The 21,954-nt window shown below is 38.7% G+C and overlaps 1 protein-coding gene across 15 annotated transcripts in view; it reads left to right on the top strand.

The window, feature by feature from the left end:
* The window catches only part of RAPGEF4 (Rap guanine nucleotide exchange factor 4), a 285,602-nt gene extending 277,465 nt beyond the window's left edge, over positions 1-8,137 (top strand). For all 15 annotated transcript variants that reach the window (XR_011233694.1, XM_069470899.1, XM_069470936.1 and 12 more), the window contains 2 exons: positions 3,734-3,788; positions 6,854-8,137. Coding sequence is in view for 14 of the 15 variants with exons in the window: in XM_069470899.1 (XP_069327000.1) it covers positions 3,734-3,788; positions 6,854-6,981 (183 nt within the window). In the remaining variant the exon portion in view is untranslated. The remainder of the gene's footprint in view (positions 1-3,733; positions 3,789-6,853) is intronic.
* The last annotated feature ends 13,817 nt before the right edge of the window (positions 8,138-21,954 follow it).

Below are 21,954 nucleotides of genomic sequence, written 5' to 3'. Positions count from 1 at the left end.
ATCTCAGCCCATTGGTCAGGAACTGTGGGAACATAGTCACTTTTTCAAACACGCTCTGAATTTAGAATCAGTACCGGGAAAAATCAGTTCAAGTGTGGCCAGGGGGTTCCAGTTGCCACCTGTGCTGATCCGGAGCGCCTTCTAAAGGAACGTGTTCACCTCACGTTTACCCTTGAATTACCAGTTGCTATCTTAATAAACCAGTTGCTAATGGGAGTATGTCATAAACCTCAGTTTTGCTAGGACAGAAAAAGAAAAAGATGAGAATCTCTGCTTTGGAGTAATCAGGCCTCCCCGCCTCCCCCAGCCTGGCATCATAGAAAGTCGCCTGATCTGCTCCAGGCAGGCCGACCTGCTCTGGCAGGACCGTGAAGCACAGGGTGTAATTTTGGGCTGCGTTCCTGCTGTGGCAGTTGGATAATTAAGCCTATGTCTCTTCAACCTTAGTTTCTGCCAGCGTTGACTGAGAACACCAATGAATAAACAGCTGTCTGCCGTCAAAAATAACACGCCAGGCTTAAGTTGGTGGAAAGCTAGAAAGACTCTAAACTAGCTGGATTTTGGTGGAGATAAATGCAAAACCCTCCCCTTTGGTGTGGAAATCAACTGCACATCTACAAAGCAGGAAGCTGCGTCCACACAGCAGCTCGATGAACCAGGCTGAGAGGTTTAATACACTATTAGTTCAACAGATGTCAGTAGCATGACTTTAAAACTGTGGACTTAAATATATGGCATTGTCTAGATCAAGGAAGGAAGAAAGATAATAATTTCTCTGCACTCTGCAGTTTGTTTAGTCTAGGGCACCATACTAGAGACTGTTGAGACGAGAACCAAAACTGTCTTATGAAGAATTGTTGAAGAAATTGGGACTATTTAGGCTGGACAAGAAAAGACCTGGGGGTGGCAAGATGTCCCTGTAAGTTGTATTCAAGTATCTGAAGACCTGTCCTGTTAAAGAGAAACTAAACATGTTTGTTGTGGCTCCAGAGCTCGGAACTAGGATCAATAAGTGAAAAGTAAAGAGAGAAAGACTTTGACTTAGAATGATAAATTTCTAATAGGGATGTCTAAAAGTGAATGGGGCTGTCCTTGAAGGTAATGAGCTCCTCATTGCTGGCTACATTCAAACAATGGGAAAGCCATTTGCTTTCCTTTATAGGCATGCTGTAGAAAGCCTTATGCACTCTGGATACAGTTCAAGGAGGTGACTTCCAAAGTCTCTTTCAGCAACCCAGGAAAGCACCTTGTAGTTGGGTATAGTTGTTGATAGCATACTATTAATAAATACTGCATGTGGCAATGGGTGCAAAAGAGGGTGGAGTTAAAATATCAAGTTAACCCTTCTTTGGCCTCGTGAAAGCACTCTAGCTATGCGTTGACCAGCAATGCTAACTGGGTTCACACGCTGTAACTGTGGGTTCATATCACTCAACATTATTGTCTGGACCTCACAAAGGAAATGAATGGACCTCGTTGTAAAGCCAGATTTGGATTTTAGAGTTAAACTGAAGTTATCTTTGAGTACAATTAAAAAGAATATGTCAAAATTAAAACCATTGTTAAAATTAATCAAAGATTTCAAAAGGTAAAATGAACTTCAGAGCTGGAAATTACTGATTTAAACAATTGTTCTCACATTTTAAACTACATAATGAGCTAAAAATTACGAAGCCTCAGAGTATAGCTGTAAAGAGTAGTATGAAACTAAAGTCAGAATGAAATGTTTTAGCGTTCAAAACTAAAAAGCAGAACAATTACTCCCTACAAAATGGTATAGGAAGAGGTTTCTGACCCCTGCTAATTGTTTTATTATTCTTCAGAGGGGCATATTGGCAGCATTTCCCAGGGTTTTCGGTAATTACACTCCATTCAGTATCTGAAGAATTACAATAATTCTACACGAAATATACTTGTGCCCTTCTGATGCAAAGCCTTTAGAGAAGTGAAAAAACAACTTAAAAGTAAATTAGCAGGAAAATTATCATAGTTACTGTTTATTTCAGGGCACTATATATCAGAGGCTAATTATACATTGTATATTACATTTTCTTGGAGGTATTTGTAATATATTTCTCATACTGATCAACAAAAACATGCTAGTTTTTAGAATCCTTTATGAAAATGAAGTTCGAGCTTTTCTGATTGCCTCTTTGTGTATGAGAAGTTATCCGATGCTGGCCCGTGTCACTTGATGCTTGCCAGAGTCCTCAAAGCAGTAGTATTCAGTGAGGTATTATGATGCTCACATATATATATATATATATATATATGTATATGTATATATATTTGTAGGGTCTTGACTCTTCTGTGATTTTTTTTTTTTTTACACTACATAAGCTTTCTCAAAGTCATTTTATTATACTTTGGCAAGCCAAGGATCCATGAAAGAAAGCAAGGACTAGAATGGCATAGCCGCTCAGAGATTGGGGAGTCTCTTTACCTGGGTGGAACCTTATCAGTTTTCTGCTACTATTAAAATTAATCTGTTATCCCCATGGGACCCCCCCCCACTTTAGGGTCTAAGCAGCAAAGGTGTCCTGGAACCTAAGCAATGACTGGGGGTGCCAGCTACTATTAACATACCATGAGCAAGAAATATATATTCTGGCTAAACAATGGAGCTTAGGTCTCACCAATGTTTTTCCTCAGGAGTTAGGGATCTCTGTTTCCCTCCTTCATTTTTTTTTTTTTTTTCTCGTTTCTTCTTTTGTTTTGAATGGAGCTCAGCACAAAAGATTCCCTTTTAAGTCTTTATTGCAACCAAAAATTTACAAACAAATTAAGAAGATCACTTAATGACAAAATTAACAAAGGTCAAATCAATGATAATCCATCCATTTGATTGAATACATGCTCATTTTAAAAATGTTTTAAAATGCAAATGCAAATAGCATGGCATGCAATGTGAAAAAAAGTTCAAACTACAATGAAATATATATACACAGTATGACTTCAAGGTTTTTGAAAAATATGGTTTTATATATGTTTATTTTTTCATCTCAGAAGGAAATATACCAAAATATTAATGAGGTTACTCTGTGATGTTCTAAGTGATTTTTAATTTGCTCTTAACACTTTGTTTATTTTCTGATTTTCTAAAATGTGCATGTGTTAGTGTTATAATCAGAAAGGAAGAGGAAGTAAAGAAAGGAAAGAGAGGGAGTCAAATAATTAAGATAAACATTAAAACACATACTTTTGCTGGAAGACTAGAGACGTCAATAATGCACAGTGTGTAGCAAAAATTTATAGGTAGAATATTTTGACTTACTGTTCAGTCACTATAATCTAATACCCTATCACTGAGTCCTGTGTACTCTGAGGAACTTGACAAACTAATCCTTCACATCTGGGATTCTCTTACAAATTCTCTTACAAATTCACAGTGACCTCAGGAAAGGACAGCGAAAACTATTCCTGAGCTTTAAAAGGTACAGCCTCAGGCACGATAGGTGCTTTTTACATCGTGGGGAACAAGCAAGCAATGAGACTGGAGTTATTCCATTAATATTCCTTAGTGGAAAATGCCTTGTATGTCTGAGTGTGGCTGCTTCTTTGAAGTAATTAAACAGGTTATACATCAACCTGTTGCCTTCAGATAGTCCACATCTCAGAACATGTTGTTTCTCCTGGTACCATTGCCGAAATAAATAATGATTTGTTTTCCTTTTTATATTATACACTAAGTTTACTTGCATTTCTATCTTTATTTTTTCTTTATTCCTTCTAGCGCATGATTACAAATACTGCCAGAACGGTGAGATACTACAGGAGCCAACCCTTCAGTAAGTTAAACCTGCTACATCCTGCAATGTAGTAAGTCCTTTTTAGTGAGGCCACTGCGACACTCTAGGACCCAGGACAGTATGTGACTGTGTCAGACACTTTGGACCATGAATGCCATGGGACAGAGGCCTTGAGTTTAGGATTTTCTTGCTATTATAAAACTAGAAAATATTTACATTGTTATAAAACTAGAAAATAACCATAGGAATACTATTTTATGAATGAATTTAAAGAGAATTAATTTGCTTTTTCTAGTGTGGTGAGAGACAACTTAGGCACGATTGCCAACAAATCCTGCCTCAAACCAACACTTTTTAATGACTCATCCCTTGATGTTGAGAAACTCACATCAGCCCCTGATGACTCAGTTCTGTCGTTTATAAACTGAGAAAGATAATATTTGTTGTCTCTCGATGTGTTGCAAGAATGCATTGATGTTTATAGCAGATTTGTAAAAGGCCCCATAGCAGGATACTATTATATTTCTAGTATTCCCAGGTGAATTCAAGGTTTTTTAAAAATCTGAACACGCATCACAAAAACTGGCATTATATAATACTTTAATATGAAAATATTACTAATAATAAATGACAATTTTAATCCGTTGGGAGGTAAATTGCACCATAGTACCAAACGGTAATGCTATGACGCATTAGTCCTACTGTCTCCTCTGGGCTGGGACTTCGGGTCGGGGGGTGGAGCTTTGGCTCCTTCAGTCTGGCCTGGGAGTGAGGAGGTGGACCCTATAAAGTTTTTGGCTAACTTCACTGTATGAGTCACTTGAAGAAATTTATCTCATTAACCCAACATGATAGTATGACATGGACGTGACTCTGAGGCTACCGGTACCGTCCCCTCCAGTAAACCCAGTGCTGAGAGACCAAAAGATTCTCGTTTTATTAATCAGAGCTGTTTGCACTTCCTAGCACAGGATTGGCCCAAAGCCAGAGTTTGCTGACATGGGATGCCAGAACTATTAAATGTCCATTTTTTAATGTACAAGGGGAAAAAAAAATCTAGGAAAAATAGTCTTGACTTGGGGAACAAGTAGACCTTCAAAAAGTTAATTCAAATGATTGTGCCGTCTCTAACTTCCAAAATGAGAATTGTCTTGTATATCATCAACTATTCCTATGTGGATTCTGCCAGAATTAAAGTGTCTCATATCTTTTTGTCTGATAATTTACAGTATGTTTAAAGACATGATCATAAAGCAGTTGTACAGGTGAAAACGAGACTAGATAAGTGATATCAGTTACAACAAGAATTTGTAATCCAGAGTCCACGGCCCTTCAGGAGGGTCCAAGAATTCCTGAAATTATATGCAAAAGTTTGTGTGCCTGAGAGGGTTTATAGCCTTAAGAAGGTTTTCGGTGTTTTGGCTTCAAGTACCAAAAAAGAACCACAATAGAATATATAATACTTTGTTCCATGAGTCCCTTTGGAAGTAAATTCTACATTTCTTACATCTTCTCCTAGGGAAGTGAAGGGGAAATTATTTTTTTTTAAAAACTCCACTGCATTTGTTGAAGTTATCAGTAACTGCTGGTAAACAACAGCTGCTCAGCTCTGAAGTCAACAATCTATAGATACAGCTATAGGAATAGACTCATAAACACTGTGGGAATATGTACAATGTAATTACAGTATATTGTACGTGTAGAGTACACTGCCAGGGAGAAGTGGAAGAAATTAAACACAATGTGTTCTGCAGTTCACTGTGGTATTATTTATGTGTGATAATTATACTGACGAGTTTCTTCTTACAGGGAGTAGGGGCCTTTGTGTCTTGCCTTTGCTGTTCTGTGTTCAGAGCTGCAGCGCTCCCTTCACCCCTGTGCAGATGGCACTCCAATCGTCTGTAGGAGCGGGGTGTGGCTCTAACAGGAGCCACTGGGCTGCAGGAGACAGTGTGCTAGGCAGACAGAACCCCAGTCGGGAGCCAGACTGACGCGGCCACTCCCGGTGTCCTGTTAGACCGGAGACCCCACCCAGTGATCCACGGGACAGAGGTGGCCCACAGAAGTGTTGGGTCTAAACAGAGCATTTTTTTCCCTTTTGTTTTGAAATAATGTCACCATTTAAAACTTGGAAGAATTCACAGGGAAGAAGTCCAGATTTCCCTTTTGTCAAGGAAAAAAAAAAAAAAGAAGAAAGATCTGCCATCTCCGGGCACACACACTTTCGTGGCAGCAACATGCAGGAGCTAAGTAGTCACTTCCGAAGGAACCTGTGTTTCCAGGTCACCGCCATCAAGTCTGGCCTGCCTCGTTCATGATATTCCCTGCGTAGGGCTGTAGCCATCGAATTCCTCTTGCAGACCTGATTTTAGTGAAATCAGTTAACCTCTTTGATAGCTCAGTTCCTCACGTGCTTGGGGTTTGGATCAGAATAGAATGGTAACTTAATTTTGAGAACAAATAGCATCAGAGAATCAAAGGTCTAGCAGAAGCCATAATTTTAGCCCATGAGGTGGGTTTGGGTTTTTTTTTTTTTTTTTTCCCCTGAATAAGGACATCTCTAAAAACACACAGTCTGTGTAGTAATGCTGTATATTGTATGCAAGTAGAGAGGGGAGTCCCGACTTTACAGTCTCACTGGCTGGCTTCCGTTTGGCCCAGGTGTTAAGTGCTTTTGTGAGGCGCTAGTGAAAACTGTCTTTTATATTAGTCCTCATCTGGATCAAAGGAGGCGGAGACACAGAGTGAGAGACACAGAGGTGTGTTGGTAAGGGGAAACAATTTTCATCTATAACCAGGGGCTATCAGACAGATGCTTTCCTTTTTATTTTTTTATTTGGTGCCATTTTTTTTTATTTTTTGTGCAATGTGCAATGCAAAGGAAAATGATCAAAGAAGGTGATTCCAGGGAGGAAAAGAAAATTGGAGGATAGGAAGGAGGAGATGGAACAACCAAGTGGAAACTTCAATGAATGTGGTGTGTTGAAAGGTCTTGATGGAACCCAGGAATCTATGACAAATGTAATAAGTAATTGGGGAAATAAGGCTGTATCTCAGGTGCATATATTATAAAATGCCAATGCTTCCCTTTCTTCTTTCAACAGATCCTGATGCAGCTCAAGCTAATAAGAATCATCAGGATGTCCGGAGTTATGTACGGCAATTAAATGTGATTGACAACCAGAGAACTTTATCACAGATGTCACACAGATTAGAGCCTCGTAGACCATAGACATTTAAAGTGCCCAGAGCAATGGTTTGTCTCCAGTCCATAATCTTTCAAAAATGCCATTTATGCTACTACTGACTGTATTGCCACCAGGGAATTCTACAAAACAAGCAAAAACACATCCTGAGATACCTCAGGGCTGCATTCAGCTTACCGGCTACATGACAAGAGAAGGAATTATTTGACTTGCATAAAGCTTACACTCTCTAGCTTAGAAATCCCCCGTCTGTAGTTACCCTATTTCATTTCCAGTTGTGCCATCTTTTTTGCTGAAACATTAAATAAGACCCACATGAAGAGTTTGGTAGAAATACCATTGTCAAGAGAACCATCAAGCCCCTGATAATTTTTTTCTAAAACTGTTTACAGGGTATGTTCTACGAACGGGATTGATTTGGATACATTGGTGGTGATATAGTTTCATAGTTTTTAACTCAACATCTTGATTTGGAGCATGAGGTTTGGGGATGATGTTGAGGAATCTATGTAAATCCAAATTATAGGTTGTATTCTTCTATCTTCATAGTCTTACTTCTGAAGGAATAGAACCTGACCACATTACTATAAAATGTTATGGCTATTTACATGATTTAGGGAGGACTGGTCTGTAATTTCTGAATGATATACAGAATTATATTTATGTTTACAATGTAACTTTTAAAAATTTACAAATCAGGATTACATACATAAGAATTCCAGTAAGAAACACCAAGGTTCTTAAAATTGCCAGCGTTAAAATAGAAAATAACATTTCAGAAGAGCACAATATACACAAAACATTTTTCAAAATTGAATTATTTTCCTGGGCATTAAAAACCTTTCCTATTGGCTACAAATTTATTGTTACTGATGAAAAAAAAACATATTTTCTGGACTTAAATGTTACTACAGATATCTTAATTTGTAAGCAATTGTTTTGCACTTTCAAATAGATTGTAAATAGTTCATTCAATCGATAGTACAGAGTTATTTATTTGCTACATAATAGATATTGTGCCAAAAATTACTTTTTATTTATTTTATTTAGTATGTAATTTTGGAGTACATTTTTTTCCTGTTTTCACAATTAGACTACATTTAATGTGTAGGAATTGTATGTATGTATATCTTCTGTAAATAACATCTATTATCTTCATTAAATATAATTGTTGACAAGAAATGGTTGTGTTGTTCTCAATTCCTATTTTTTGAGAGTGATAACCATTTGGTATGGTGGGGTACTGGAGTTTTTTTAATGAAATAAAATCTGCATACTATAAAATTCATCCTTTTAAAGTATATAATCCAGTGGTTTTTAGTATATCCACAAGGTTGCATAACCATCATCACTATTTAACTCCAGAACATTCTCTTTATTCCTAAAAGAAGCAGTAGCAGTCACTTCTCATTCTCTTCTCCCTCCAACCCCTGGCAGCCACTAATCTGCTTTCTTTCTCTATGGATTTACTCTGGATGTTTCATATAAATGGAATCATACAATATGAGTCTTTTTGTGTGGTTTCTTTCACTTAGCATAATGTTTGCAAGATTCATCCACGTTATTGCTTGTGTCAGAACTTCACTTCTTTTTATGGCTGAGTAATATTCCACTCCTTGAATGTACCATGTTTTGTTTATCTATTCATCAGTTAATGGACATTTTGGTTGTTGTTTCCACTTTTTGTCTATTAGGAATATTGCTGCTATGAAGGGGTACTGGATGTTAGAGCTGCCTGATGTGGGGCCTCATGCCATCCTTCGGTGATTTAAGCACTTCTTAAATATTTGATGGAGAGATTTCCAAAATTCTTTAAATTCCAGACATGCCTCTATTTTCGAATAAGTCAGCATTTTCCACAGTGTGTTCTAGGCTGTATTAGTCTCACAAGTTCATATGCTGTGCCTCCAAAAACAAAAACACAAATACAAAGCCCAAAACAAAACCAAGATGCTAACTTTTAATGAATTTGGGGACCACAGCATGGCATACCCTCTTCTTAAAAATGATTCCCAGTATTCATTAACATATTAAAGACTCTGAGAAGTCCTATTTTATCCCTCGTAACATCCCACAATTAAAGCTCACTTTGAGAAATACTAAAGCAGGCAACACACAATGCCTTTCTGGGTTCATTTATATAAAATTTCAAGGTCCTCAGGAGCAGGGTGTTGTTTTACGCAGTATTATTATGCCTTCCACCCCAGAGGCAAGTGCAATGCCTGTGATTTACTGAACAATAAAAAAAAGTCACTGAATAAATTTTCTTGAAGTCATTATTGTTCAGCATTTCATTATCTCATAGACCTCAATATCAACTACAAAATTTACACCATTATATATTTTTCTTTTTCCAGATAATTTACAAAGATGATAAATGAAGCTGATAGCCCATTTCTTGGGTATCTCTGCTCGTTTTACTTCCTTTATTTCTACCTTACTTAAAAGCTGGTATCCTGTGTACAGGAACACTGTTCCCCAATTCCATGGTGACTAACAACTTATGACCTTATTTTAATTTGGTTTCAACGTTATTCAAAATTAATACGTATTCTCCCATGTATATTCCCGTTGGTCTTCCAAATGAGAATAACTATTACTGTACTTAATAAAGATTAGAGATTTTAATTATGTCTGGCTTCTATGAAATGCATTAAACTCCATTATTCAAGGTAGCGCTGGTGAAATAAAAGAATTCACACTCTAAAGACATAGAGTAGTAGCCAAGCAACCCTTCCTGAGGCAGGAGATGCAGTTAATATTTTAAAACTTGCAAACAAGCCAAAAGAAAATGAGATGCCTACAGGGTCACAAGAAGGATAATGAGGTTTGTTGGAAGACATGAAAAAGAAGAAAGAATGTTTTTATCAAAAGCGCCTGTAGCAAATTATACATGTAAGTGTTTAACATACCTACTTAGCAAGGTCACTGGCATAGTGTACGGGAGCTAAGCTTTTCCAGCAATTTTTGAATACCATGCAGGTTAAATATGCTTCTCCTGAATTCAATGCCATTTCCCCTGAAGATATGAATGCAGATCAATGACTACCAGAGTGAGAAAATGAAGTGTCATTCTAGTTTCAAATTGTGCTAATAATAATTTTAAAAATCAGCCTAGAATATGCAGTGTGGTAAAATGAACTACCTCGAATAGCTTTCCTTTTGCTGTCAATCTAGAACACATTACATCTCTTGCTTTAGAGTAATCTTAATCTGTCCTACATAGAAGATTGTGGTATGAGATGGGCAGGTCACAGCATCCCTCACATCTAACCTGGAGAAGAACGCTTAAGTATTGTTAGTCATTTTTCTATTCACTCACTCATTCATTCATCCATTGATAAGCAAATAATAATTGAAGAGCTTGCTGAGCACCAGGCCCCGTAGGGACTCAGAATTCAGTGGGCAAACAACCAGAGAAGGTCCCTGATCTCCTGGAGTTTATCATCCAGTGGGAGAGACAAGATTAATCAAGTAAGCATGCAAACAAATAAATATAAAAACACTTCCAAGAAAGGATACGGTGTTGCAAGAGCCTGTGATAAGGGAATTTAACCTGAGCTGAGGCAAGGAAGTGTTTCCTGTGGAAGTGACAGTGGGGCTGAATTCTGAAGGATGTGAGGTGAGTGCTAACTAAGCAGAGAGTAAGTGCTCTACGCAGGAAGTGACATTGGCAGCGAGGACCTGCAAGCCCTCTGTGGCCAACAGAGAACACGAGTGACAGCACATCAACATGTGCTGGAGAGCTAAGAGGGGGTCAGAGCCTGCAAGACCTTGCAGACCTTTTAAATGAGCATCGTCTTTTTTTTTTTTTTTTTTTTCCCCACCCAAGACCAGTGGGAAGCTATTGAAGAGCTTGAGGCAAAGAGTTGTATTTCTTGATTTTTTTTTTTTAATTTTTTTCAAAGATAGAGTCTCGCTCTGTCACCCAGGCTGGAATACAGTGACACAATTATAGACAACTGCAGCTTCCATCTCCTGGCCTCAAGCAGTCCTTCTGCCTTAGCCTCTTGAAAAGCTGAGACTACAGGCTTGCACTACCATGCTTGGATAAGTTTTTTTTTTATTTTTCTGTAGACACAAGGTCTTGCTATGTTGCCCAGGCTGGTCTTGAATTCCTGGGCTCGGACAATCCTCCCGCCTCAGCCTCCCAAAGTGCTGGGATTATAAGCCTGAGCCACCACGCCCAGCCTGGGGCTGCATTTCTAATGGTGAGCCCTTGCAGGGCAGGCCCACTGCTTTATATGTACCACACTGCCCAGGACACATGGTAAGGGTCATCCCTAGTTCATTAATTATTATGCAGGCTTACAGGTAAGGCAGGGGGAGCTGTGCACAATGACAAACATTAAAAGTCAGTGGTGGACCCAGTCAAACACCAACCCTCCTCCTGATAAGGTCCACACACTGGGCCACTTTTAATTTTTTTATTGTGATAAAATATGCACAACATAAAATTTACCATTTAACCCCTTTTGAGCGAACAATTTGGTGCCATTGGGTACATTCACCTTGTTGCACAACTATCACTACTGCCCATCTTTAAAACTTTTTCAAAATTCCAAACTGGAATTCTGTACCCATTAAACAGTAACTTCCCTCCCTCCAGTCCCCGGTAACCACTATTCTATTTTTCTCTCTATGAATTTGCCTATTTTAGGCACTTCATATAAGTGGAATCATACAATAGTTGCCCTTTTGTGTCTGGGTTGTTTCACTTAGCATAGTGTTTTCAAGGTTCATCCAAGCTATAGAATGTATCAGAATTTCCTTCCTTTTTAAGGCTGAATAGTATCCCATTTTATGTATATACTACATTTTGTACCTCCATTCATCTGTTGATGGCTATTTGGTTTGTTTGCACCTTTTGGCTATCGTGAATAATGCTGCTTTATGAACATGGGTATACAAATATCTGTTCAAGTCCCAGCTTTTCAATCTTTTGGGTATATACCTAGAAGTAAGATTGCTGAATCACATAGCATTTCTGTTTCATTGTTTGAGGAACTGCCATACTGTCTGCCACAGTGGCTGCACCATTTTATGGGCTCCGTTTGATTTGATATAGCTCACGATTAGCTGCGTCATCTCCTTGGAGACTGAAGCTGCCAAGTGTGGCATGGCTGCTGAGAGAAGGAGTGGCTAGGGGACCCAGGGTTCAGTATGTGGGTGTCTAAGCACGGAGCAGGAAGGCTTCATTTGCCAGTATGCCCTCTGTCAAGCCACGGCTGCCCACAAGACAATCACAGCCCCAGAGCTTTGGTCTGTCCTTGCTGCCCTGTTGGTTGCTGTATCAGACTCCTGTTGCCTGCAGTCTGACAGTGCAGGATGGGAGGAGCCGAGGGAATGTTACTAACCCCAATAGAATAAGGGCGTGGGAATGGGCAAAGTGCCTGCTTTGCTCCCTTGCTTTTGCTTGTCAGGCAGCTAGGGAAGGTCAAGGATGCTGCTACAGGAAGCCAGGATCTTTGTTCCTGGAGTGATTCAAATTTGGAAAGACTAGGGCCCAATCCCTGCTATAAAGGGAAGTAAACCCAAGGCACTGTGAGCTCATGGGCTCCGGCATTTCCCTCCAGATTTGAGAAAGGGTCAGGGCATGTGAGCGCTGCCTGATTCCATCCTAGTCTCCTCCTCTCAGCCCACTCTGGGAGAATTCAGACTCTTTCCAGCCAGGGAAGACTCAGGAAGAGTGGAATTCTACAATAGGAGGACCGACACAAAAGAAAAGTGAGAGCAAAAGCTGGCATAAAATTCTTCAGAACAGGTTTTTGCAGCACTTGAGACTAAAAGTGAACTGGAAGATCCTTATCAGGTCTTCATCCATTTCCTTAGCTAGAGGCAGGTGGCAAGAGTCTCCAAGGTGATAACTGGGGACTCGGAGGGAAGGCAGGAGTGGAGGAGAATCCATGGTTCCAGGCAGGAGTCCTGATATTTTAGAGCAGAGGCACAGACTGATGCTTCAGTCTCCTCAGCAGGGAGAAGGGATTGAGGCAAGGAGATACTCTAGAGGGACAAGTTCTGCACTAGGCAAAATGCAATAACTTTAGAAGGATAAAGAAAGAGGTGGTTCAGGCCGGGCGCGGTGGCTCACACCTGTAATCCCAGCACTCTGGGAGGCCGAGGTGGGTGGATCACTCAAGGTCAGGAGTTCGAGACCAGCCTGAGCAAGAGCAAGACCCCATCTCTACTAAAATAGAAAGAAATTATCTGGCCAACTAAAATATATATAGAAAAAATTAGCCGGGCATGGTGGCACATGCCTGTAATCCCAGCTACTCGAGAGGCTGAGGCGGTAGGACCGCTTAAGCCCAGGAGTTTGAGGTTGCTGTGAGCTAGGCTGACGCCAAGGCACTCACTCTAGCCCAGGCAACAAAGTGAGACTCTGTCTCAAAAAAAAAAAAAAGAAAGAAAGAAAGAAAGAGGTGGTTCAGTGGAAAGGTAAACCATGTCAGTGAGTCTTTCAATTGCTATGTGTATTAGTCAGGGTTCTCCAAAGAAACAGAATCAAAAGAATGAACACATTTCTTACAATAAATCTCCTTCAAAGGAATTGACTCACACAATTACCGAGGCTGGCAAGTCCAAATCTGCAGTGTGGGCTGGCAGCCTGCAGACCCAGGAGAGCCGATGGTGCAGTTCCAGTCCGAAGGCCAGCAGGTGGAGACCCAAGATGGTGTAGAAGTCCAAAGGCATTCTGCTGGAGAATTCTCTCTTGCTGGGGGAGACTGGTCTTCTTGTTCTATTCAGGTGCCCTTAATTGATTAGACGAGGCCCACCTACATCATGAGGGCAGTCTGCTTTACCCAAAATTCACCAGTTTAAATGTTTATCTCATCTAAAAACACCGTCCAAGTTGACAAATAAAATTAACCATCACACTGGGTAATAAACCTCTCCAAAATTTAGTGACTTAAAATAACAGCCGTTAAATCAACAACCATGAACCATGAGTTCATGGGTCTAAAGGGCCGTTCTGCCATCTGGGCCAGAGTTGGCAGATCAGGGCTGGGCTCAGTCATGCATCTGTGGATGGCTGATGTAGGATGGCCACGGAAGGAATAGTTCGTCTCTGCTCCATGTGGACTCTTGTCCTCCAGCAGGCTAGTCTGGGCTTATGCACCTGTTGGCTGGGAAGGGTTTCCAGGAAGTAAGTGGATAAGTAGGAGCTCTAAAGGCCCAGTCTCAGAACCTGTGCACCATCACTTCCACAGCACTCTGCTGGCCAAAGTGGGTCAAGAGGCAGGCCAAGAGTCAAAGAGTGTAGAAATAATTCTATCTCTTGATGCGCAGAGCTGCAAAGTCATACCAGCAAAGTTGTGGATACAGGGAAGGGAAAATTGCTGACATTTTCACAAACCATCTACTAGAGTGAGGGTAGTACACAATGGGAGTGGCTGGAAGGTCCATTGCTCCTGTCTGGGGAGAGACTTTCAGGCCTGGTACTGCCAAGTGTTTAAAGTGCTTCTCTAGGGTGCGTCTAGTAGCTCTTGCGGAAGCAGCAGCATGGACGAGCAGAAAGATAACAGGGTTGAAAATCAGACTGATCTGGGTTTGACTGAATCAGGGCCACTTCCAGTATAGACACCTCCAGTATAGACAGCAGCTTTGTATGTGTGTTAGGAAGGTGGCGACTCTTCTCTCCACTGGCACTGCCCTGCTGGAGATCTGGCCCCTGCTGGAGGCACCGTTGTGTGTGGTGGCTCTCAGCTGGGAACTTTGGCTGAGGTGCTTAACCTCTTGGAGCTGCAATTTCCACATCTGCCAATGGGAATTATAATACATCCCTCACGAAGGCCGGGGCAGGACTGAATGAGATAAGGTATATAAAGTGTCTGGCACACTGAGCGCTTGGCATTCAAGAAATATTAGTGCCTCTCCTCCCTCTCTGCTACAAAAAGAGGCCAAAGTAAAGGTAGTTGGACCTTTGAGGGTCTTCAGCCAAACCAATTACAAAAGGATGGAAAAGGAAAGAAACTTCTATGGGGGTTTTAAGTCATTAAAATTTGACTTGGGATAGGGGGAAGTTTGGGAGTTCTGTTAGACACTGGTCCTTCGTACCCTGGACTTGGATTAGATCAGTTTTGCAAAGTTTTGCTGCAATAATTGAACCAGGATACCATATTCTTATATAGGCATAACTGAAAAGTTCTTTGAAGCAGAATAGAAAACTCTCCAAATTACTGAATAAAAGAAGAGAGAAGTGAAAATAGAATAAAAAAATTCATGCTTCTTACCAACAGATAAAATGTTCATCTATGGAGGAGTAGACCAGAAACTGAAACAAAGTATAACATAAACCATACATAGATCACACTAGAAGTTGAATTTTAACCTAAACTGGGTGTTCATTTACATGTTCAGTCCATATAGCCTAGAAACCATCATGCATTGTTATGAGATTCCTCCTAACAAAGTAGCTCTTCATTAGCAGTCCTCATCTTCCCCTACCTGATACTCAGAAGCCATTACAAAATCCATTTATATTTCTGGTTTCAGAAATTAAATTGTGGGTGTGAGCCGAAGTGTACATGAAATTAGGGGTTATTGCTTGTGGCACTCTATGTGAGCCAAGTGATGCTGGGCCGTTTTAATTAAGAATTCCTTTTCAGTAACAAGGCAAGCAAATGAATAACCTTAAGTCAACATTGAAACAGTTGTGTGGGGGAGGGTTCTGGAATAACTGAGACACACAGTTGTATCACAGGCTTACTGTGCAGAGTTCATTTACGCATTTGACAAAAACGTCTTTGCAGCAACTGAAGAAGTCTGTAACATGGAGCGCAGAAATCTTTTCAGCACCAAGAGATGATTTCTGGGGGCTGGGACTGGGGAGGAAGTTCTGTATTTGCTTTTAAATTAGAAAAAAAAAAAAAAACAAGATCACTAAAGAATAATTTTAAATATGAAGTTTTCTGGATGTTGACTTTGGAAAAGAATTTTCTGGACTATACTGGTTCAGTAATCAATGCTTTTTGTCTATCAGTTCTCCTGGCAGGTATTGAACACTCGCTCTGTGCAAGTTACATACACGCCGTATTTGTTCTAAATACCTAAGAGATGAATAGTCTCACTAGCTACTGGTGATGAAACAGTGAGGGAAATTAAATATCTCGCCCAAAGTCACATGCTTAGATTATGACAGAGTTGAGATCTCAAACCAAGTATATCTGATTCCAAGGGCATATGTTGTTAACTGCAAGACTTCACTGTCTGCCTGTCTTTCTGCCCCCACAAGGACTAACTATTCAGGCTTTTGATGTCACAAAATATTATAAAAATAACACAAAAGAGTTCAAGAACCAAAGCATGAGATTAGTCTTGCTCAAATACAGTAAGTGAGGTTTTAGGCAAGCAATTTAGTGTGCTTTTCTCTAAAGTGTTATCTTTAAAATAGAAGAGAGAGAGTGTATGTGTGTGTGTGTTTGTGTGTGTGTGAAAATCCCTTCATGAATATCCCATTTATCATCTATATGCCATAGATCAGCTTTGGGAAGCCTTTATTTTCTCAGGATATAACATTTCTTGGCATTTACCATAAACGATCCACTCATATTTAGGAAGGAGCTTCAGTTGTGTTTGAAATGCTTGGCCCATGTGTGTTTTCATATTATTCTCCATGCATTATTTCATTAGAAATTGACTTCACTGAAATCAAAGCATTTTTGAAATATGCATATTCACTGCGTATTTTGTAGAAAATATGGAGAAAGGCATTTCATTATAGAACCCCACAGTATTTCATTTTAACAAATCCTCATTGGATATATCTTGTTTTGAAATCTTTCTTTTCTGCTCCCAATCACATGGTCTCCTCTTTCTACTCCCAATTCCCTCCACCACCCTCTAGTTTGCAGAACATCCTTGGGGACCCGAGGTCATGCTTGCTTTTCTATGCAGGCCAATTTAATCTTCTCGTTGCTTCTAGCTCCAAACTTGAAAATGTCTACTTTGGCTGAGGATGAAGATATTGTTTGTACTCAACAAACAGAAGCTCCACCGGTTACCAAGGTCCATTCTCTTTAGAGGGATACTGTAAAAGATAACAAATGAAAAATGTTATGATATAAAATAGAGAAAATAATCTTGTTTAAAACCAAAACTGGCTGCAGCTCCTTCTGCCCCCTAAGGGTGGATGTCATAATTCATATCAGGGGCAGCAAATCTCTTTCCTGTTATTTTTCATTTCAGAGACAGGTGGGAGGAAAATAGAAGGAAAGACTGAAACTTCAAAGCCGCCTCTAGCTCTGCTGTGTCCAAGCACGCTTTCAACATGGAGATGTATTCAGAGATATAGGAACATAATCAAGTCATTGCCATTCCACTTGGAGACAAATTCCCAGAACATACATTGACATTACTCTTCCTTTCTCTTAAAATCCCTTAAGTCATGATAAGTTTAGAGGGTAGTTTTTTTCCCAGCTATTTTTTAAAAATCCTTAGAGGCTGCTGTGATATTTTTGATGCCTTTCATAATGTCAAGGAACTTCTAATTCTTAATTTTTTCCTGAACTTTACTTTCTTGATAAATGAACATTTCCTTAAAGGCCTCTCAAGCTGCAGCAATTTTTATTTAAATATCCAGTGAGATACTCTTCCTGGTACTTTTAAAAATCACCTCCAGCACAATCTCTCACATTTTTTCATTAGCTATCTGGGTTATAACTTCACAAAATGAGTCAGAAAAAGTCCAAGGCACGATAGCACTGACACAACCATATAGGCTAAGCCAAATATGAAAAAAAGATATATATAAAGACACACACATATATTTATAGATATATATTATCCTAAAGGAAACCGGCTGCCTAACAGTCAACATGTCCCATTATGTACTGGAGATTCCCATTGAGTCTTTCTGTGCAGGAAAGCGTCCCATAGGAGAAAAGTCTACTTCACAATAGCAGAGAAAGTTCATGCCAGCTACCTAAAATAGTCTCCGTAATTCTTCATTCTTACATATAAATAATAGCTAACAATCCCCAGAGATGTCTGGGAAAACTAGTAACCATTAAAATAGAAAAACAAAAACAAATAAAGAGAAAAACTGACTCCAGAGGAAACAAATAAATCAGGTAATTGAATAATAACAACAATAATCATAATAGCAAGTATTTAGCATGTGACATATGGCTAATAATAATAGCTAGCATTACTGAACACCAACTCTGGGCCAGGTCCTGTTTTAAGTGCTGTACATATATAGACTTATTTAATACAAATGAAAACCTAATTTCTATCCCCATTTTACAGGTGAAGAAACTGAGGCTCAGAGAGGCTAAGTAAAATACCCAAAGTCATACAGCTCATAAGCAGTAGACCCAGGCTTTAAACCAATTCTATCTAATTTCAACGCCCATGTTCTTAGTCTCTTGAGAGCCTTACTGTTTGAGTTTTGGACACTTCAAAGTCCTTGTTAACTTTTGTCTTAAGGGATCCATCAAGTTTTCCTGTTCTCTTGTAATAAGACCACGCAAGGTCCATCCTGATTTGCCTGTGAGTCTGGGAAAAGGTGGCAGCTTGAATTTGGTCTCCATCTACATATACATTTAGAGATAGGACTACTAGGAAGCTGAAATTAGGCCTAGGACTTCAGGAATACCTATAAGCTGTGTTCTGTAACAGGATATTGACCTTAAAACTCGTTGCATACAGATCCATCAGGATCTGAACCATCTAGAGAGGCGTCTAGCGCAATTTCCTCTCCAGACTGCAGATGTTGGTCATAGCTATCAAGCTGTGTGATCTGACACACTGAAACTTCTTGGAGGGGTTTATGTCACTAATTTGCATGGTATAATAATCCAGATAAACTGGTTGTCCAGACAGGTAGAGGCTGGCTAAATGAGATTGAATTTTGATTATGCAATTGAAATAATTCAGTAGAATTTTGCAAATCCGACCTACAATCATTTTGAAATGTCTACCACAAAGGTTTGTAAGATTTGCTCAACGTTAACAAAGTGAAAAACTGAGACAATTATTCAGTTATTCCACTCATTTATTTTTTCATGACATCTAGGAGTAAGAAGAATTTTTATTAAAATATTTAAATAATTGAGGCCAAAATGTGTTTGTGTGCATATGCGTGTGTGTGAGGGAAGGGTTTTCAGCAACATGAACATGCTAGATAATTCACTCTGCTCTCCACTTCACTGTGATAGAAGATTCCTTCCATTGAAGTATTTCTGTATTAGTCAGTTTGGGATGCCATAACAAAACACTACCCGCCTACCTACGACTTCCTACCATATACCTAGGTGTGTTTGATTTTTCTCTTTCCACCAGGATAAAAAACCAACAACTATCATTATCACAGATTAAGACCATTTCTGAAGAAAAGTTGAAAGTGGGGAGAATTACATGCGAATTTATTATAAAACATGATTGGTAATGACAAGAGTGGAACGTGTCAGGAGGATGAATTAGTGCGCTTTACTAGCAGGACCTAGTAAAGTGTCTTTAAGAATCAACTCTCATGAACTACCATTTGCAACAACACAGATGGAACTGGAGAACATTATGTTAAGTGAAATAAGCCAACCACAGAAAGACAAATCTCACATGTTTGCACTCATGTTTGGGAGCTAAATATTAAAAGCAATTGATCTCATGGAAACAGAAAGTACAATGATGGTTATCAGAGGCTGGTAAGAGTAGTGGGGAGGGGGGGTAAAGTGGGGATGGTTAATCGGAGCAAAAATATAGACAGAATGAACAACTTGGATAGCACAACAAAGTGACTATAATCAACAAAAAGTTAGGATGTACTTTAAAATAACTAAAAGAGTGGAACTGGCATGTTTTTAACACCAAGAAATGATAAATGCCTGAGGTGATGGATTTGATTAATTCATATTGTGTGCCGGTACCAAACCATCACATGTACCCTATAAAGATATACAACTATTAAGTACTCTTAACAATTAAAAAGAAAAAATGAGAATCAACTCTCATGGAATCTCCAAAATTTACATGAGATGAACTGTCTTAGATTGAAAATAAATTAATAAAAAACCCAATTAAGTGGTTTTCAAAAAAGTTCAACTCTTTAAGACTTCAAAAACAATTTTAAAAAATGAAAAAGTATTTTCCATAGCTAAGGAAACTTTTCTTGGTTTTATTATGTCTTCTCTTTTTTTTTTTTTTGAAATAGAGTCTGGCTCTGTTGCCAGAGCTACAGTGCAGTGGTACCATCACAGCTCACTGCAACCTCAAATTCCCAGGCTTAAGCGATCCTCTTGCCTCAGCCTCCTGGGTAGCTGGGACTACGGGCACACATGGTGGGATCTCACTATGTTGCTCCGGCTGGTCTTAAACTGTTAGGCTCAAGCAATCCTCCTGCATCAGCCTCCCAAAGTGCTAGGATTACAGGAGTGAGCCACGGCACCTTGCCTTGTCTCTCTTTTTTGAATTCATAGGTCTACTGTGGAATTATTTAAAAATCTGGGATATAAAATTGTATGTTGTTTAGTTAGGAAAATTCTAAAATGCGTACATTTTTCTCTACAAATCTTAGATTCAGAACTCAATTGCATGGAAAGCCAAACATAAAAGGAGAGCATGTCTTTTGACATTTACTGAAAAATGGATATTCACTGAAGGTTCAACATGGAAAATCTTCTAGAAATTTAGCTTTTATTTCTCAATTAAAACCAAATCTGTGTTTGCCTTTACTATCTTTCAATAAAAACAATGCCTTTTATTTGCTCTTATATAATTTATAAAAACACTTTTAATTATCTCATTTGAACTTGACAACAACACTCTGAGACGGACAGGAAAGTTATGATGGGGACAACTCACAGATGCGGAAACTGAGTTTGAGAGGTTAAATGAATTTCTCAAGGCGGAAAAGAAAAGATTGCCATGGGATCATATTCTGGCAACATTATCAAAAAAAGAAAGAAAGAAAGATTGAGAGAGAAAGGAAAGAAAATATTTCCTGGAAATATTACATAGGAACATGAAGACGGATCTCATGTATAATGATTTAATATTGCAATATGTGAACATAAATATTGCAATAAATGGGATGTAGGAAGACTCATCTCGTTGAAAATATTAACTGGCACCATAGAAACCCTAATAAGGAAGATGATGTGTGATGAAAATTAAGCAAAGGCTTAATAAATCTCATTCTCTGATTTGAAGGTGACATGTCTATTATATAAACCAAAATCACCCAGATTCTCTAGGAATAAGGGAGTCAGTGAGCAGATCTATTTAAAATATGTATATAGTACACACATACTTCTATTTTTACATATATAAAATATTAAATATATTTTTATATAAGTACATAAAACATATATTTATACCTATTACATATATTACATTTACTTGCTTGTATAAAGACCTAGAATTTAGTTCTTTTTAGAACATTGATTCTATGCATAAGAAAATCAGATATTATGGTTATAAAATAAATTTCTTAATGTGGAACATTTTTTAAATCAGTGGAAGAACATCCACTGAGAAAAAAGTCTTAATTTCCTTTTATAAATAGCTGTGGATTAGAGTAGGACAACAATAGTTCTAACTCTGCTATTGCTGTGCGTTTAAAGCCATGATGATGACTGTATTGAAAAAGAGGGAAGAGAAAATCAATAGATTATGGCTTCAATGGAGCTCACAACAGTGCTGATTAGAGAACACAAATGGATTGCATAATAGTAAAATAACTATAAACTGGGTATGGATTTAAGCCTATGTTAAGACCATTCTTAACTGCATTGTGTCTTTAGAAAACATGCATTGGAATTACAACAGCAAATTAAATCTATTCAACTGCAAAATTTAATACATAAGAAATAGCATTTATTAATGATCTGGAAGAAGGAGTAAATAGCATGTTAATGAAATTTGCAGATGCTACTAAATTGAAAGGTGTTACAAACAACAATGTGGACAGGGCCTCTCAATATAAATGGACTTTACAAAGTTAGGGAAAAGCCAACGGTGGCAAAAAAAAAAAAAAAAGACAGGTAGAAATTATAAAA

The sequence above is a fragment of the Eulemur rufifrons genome, chromosome 1, assembly GCF_041146395.1.
Source record: "Eulemur rufifrons isolate Redbay chromosome 1, OSU_ERuf_1, whole genome shotgun sequence".
NCBI classification, from domain to species: domain Eukaryota; kingdom Metazoa; phylum Chordata; class Mammalia; order Primates; family Lemuridae; genus Eulemur; species Eulemur rufifrons.
Note: the sequence above shows the minus strand (reverse complement) of the source record. Positions and strands in the feature narration are given on the sequence as shown.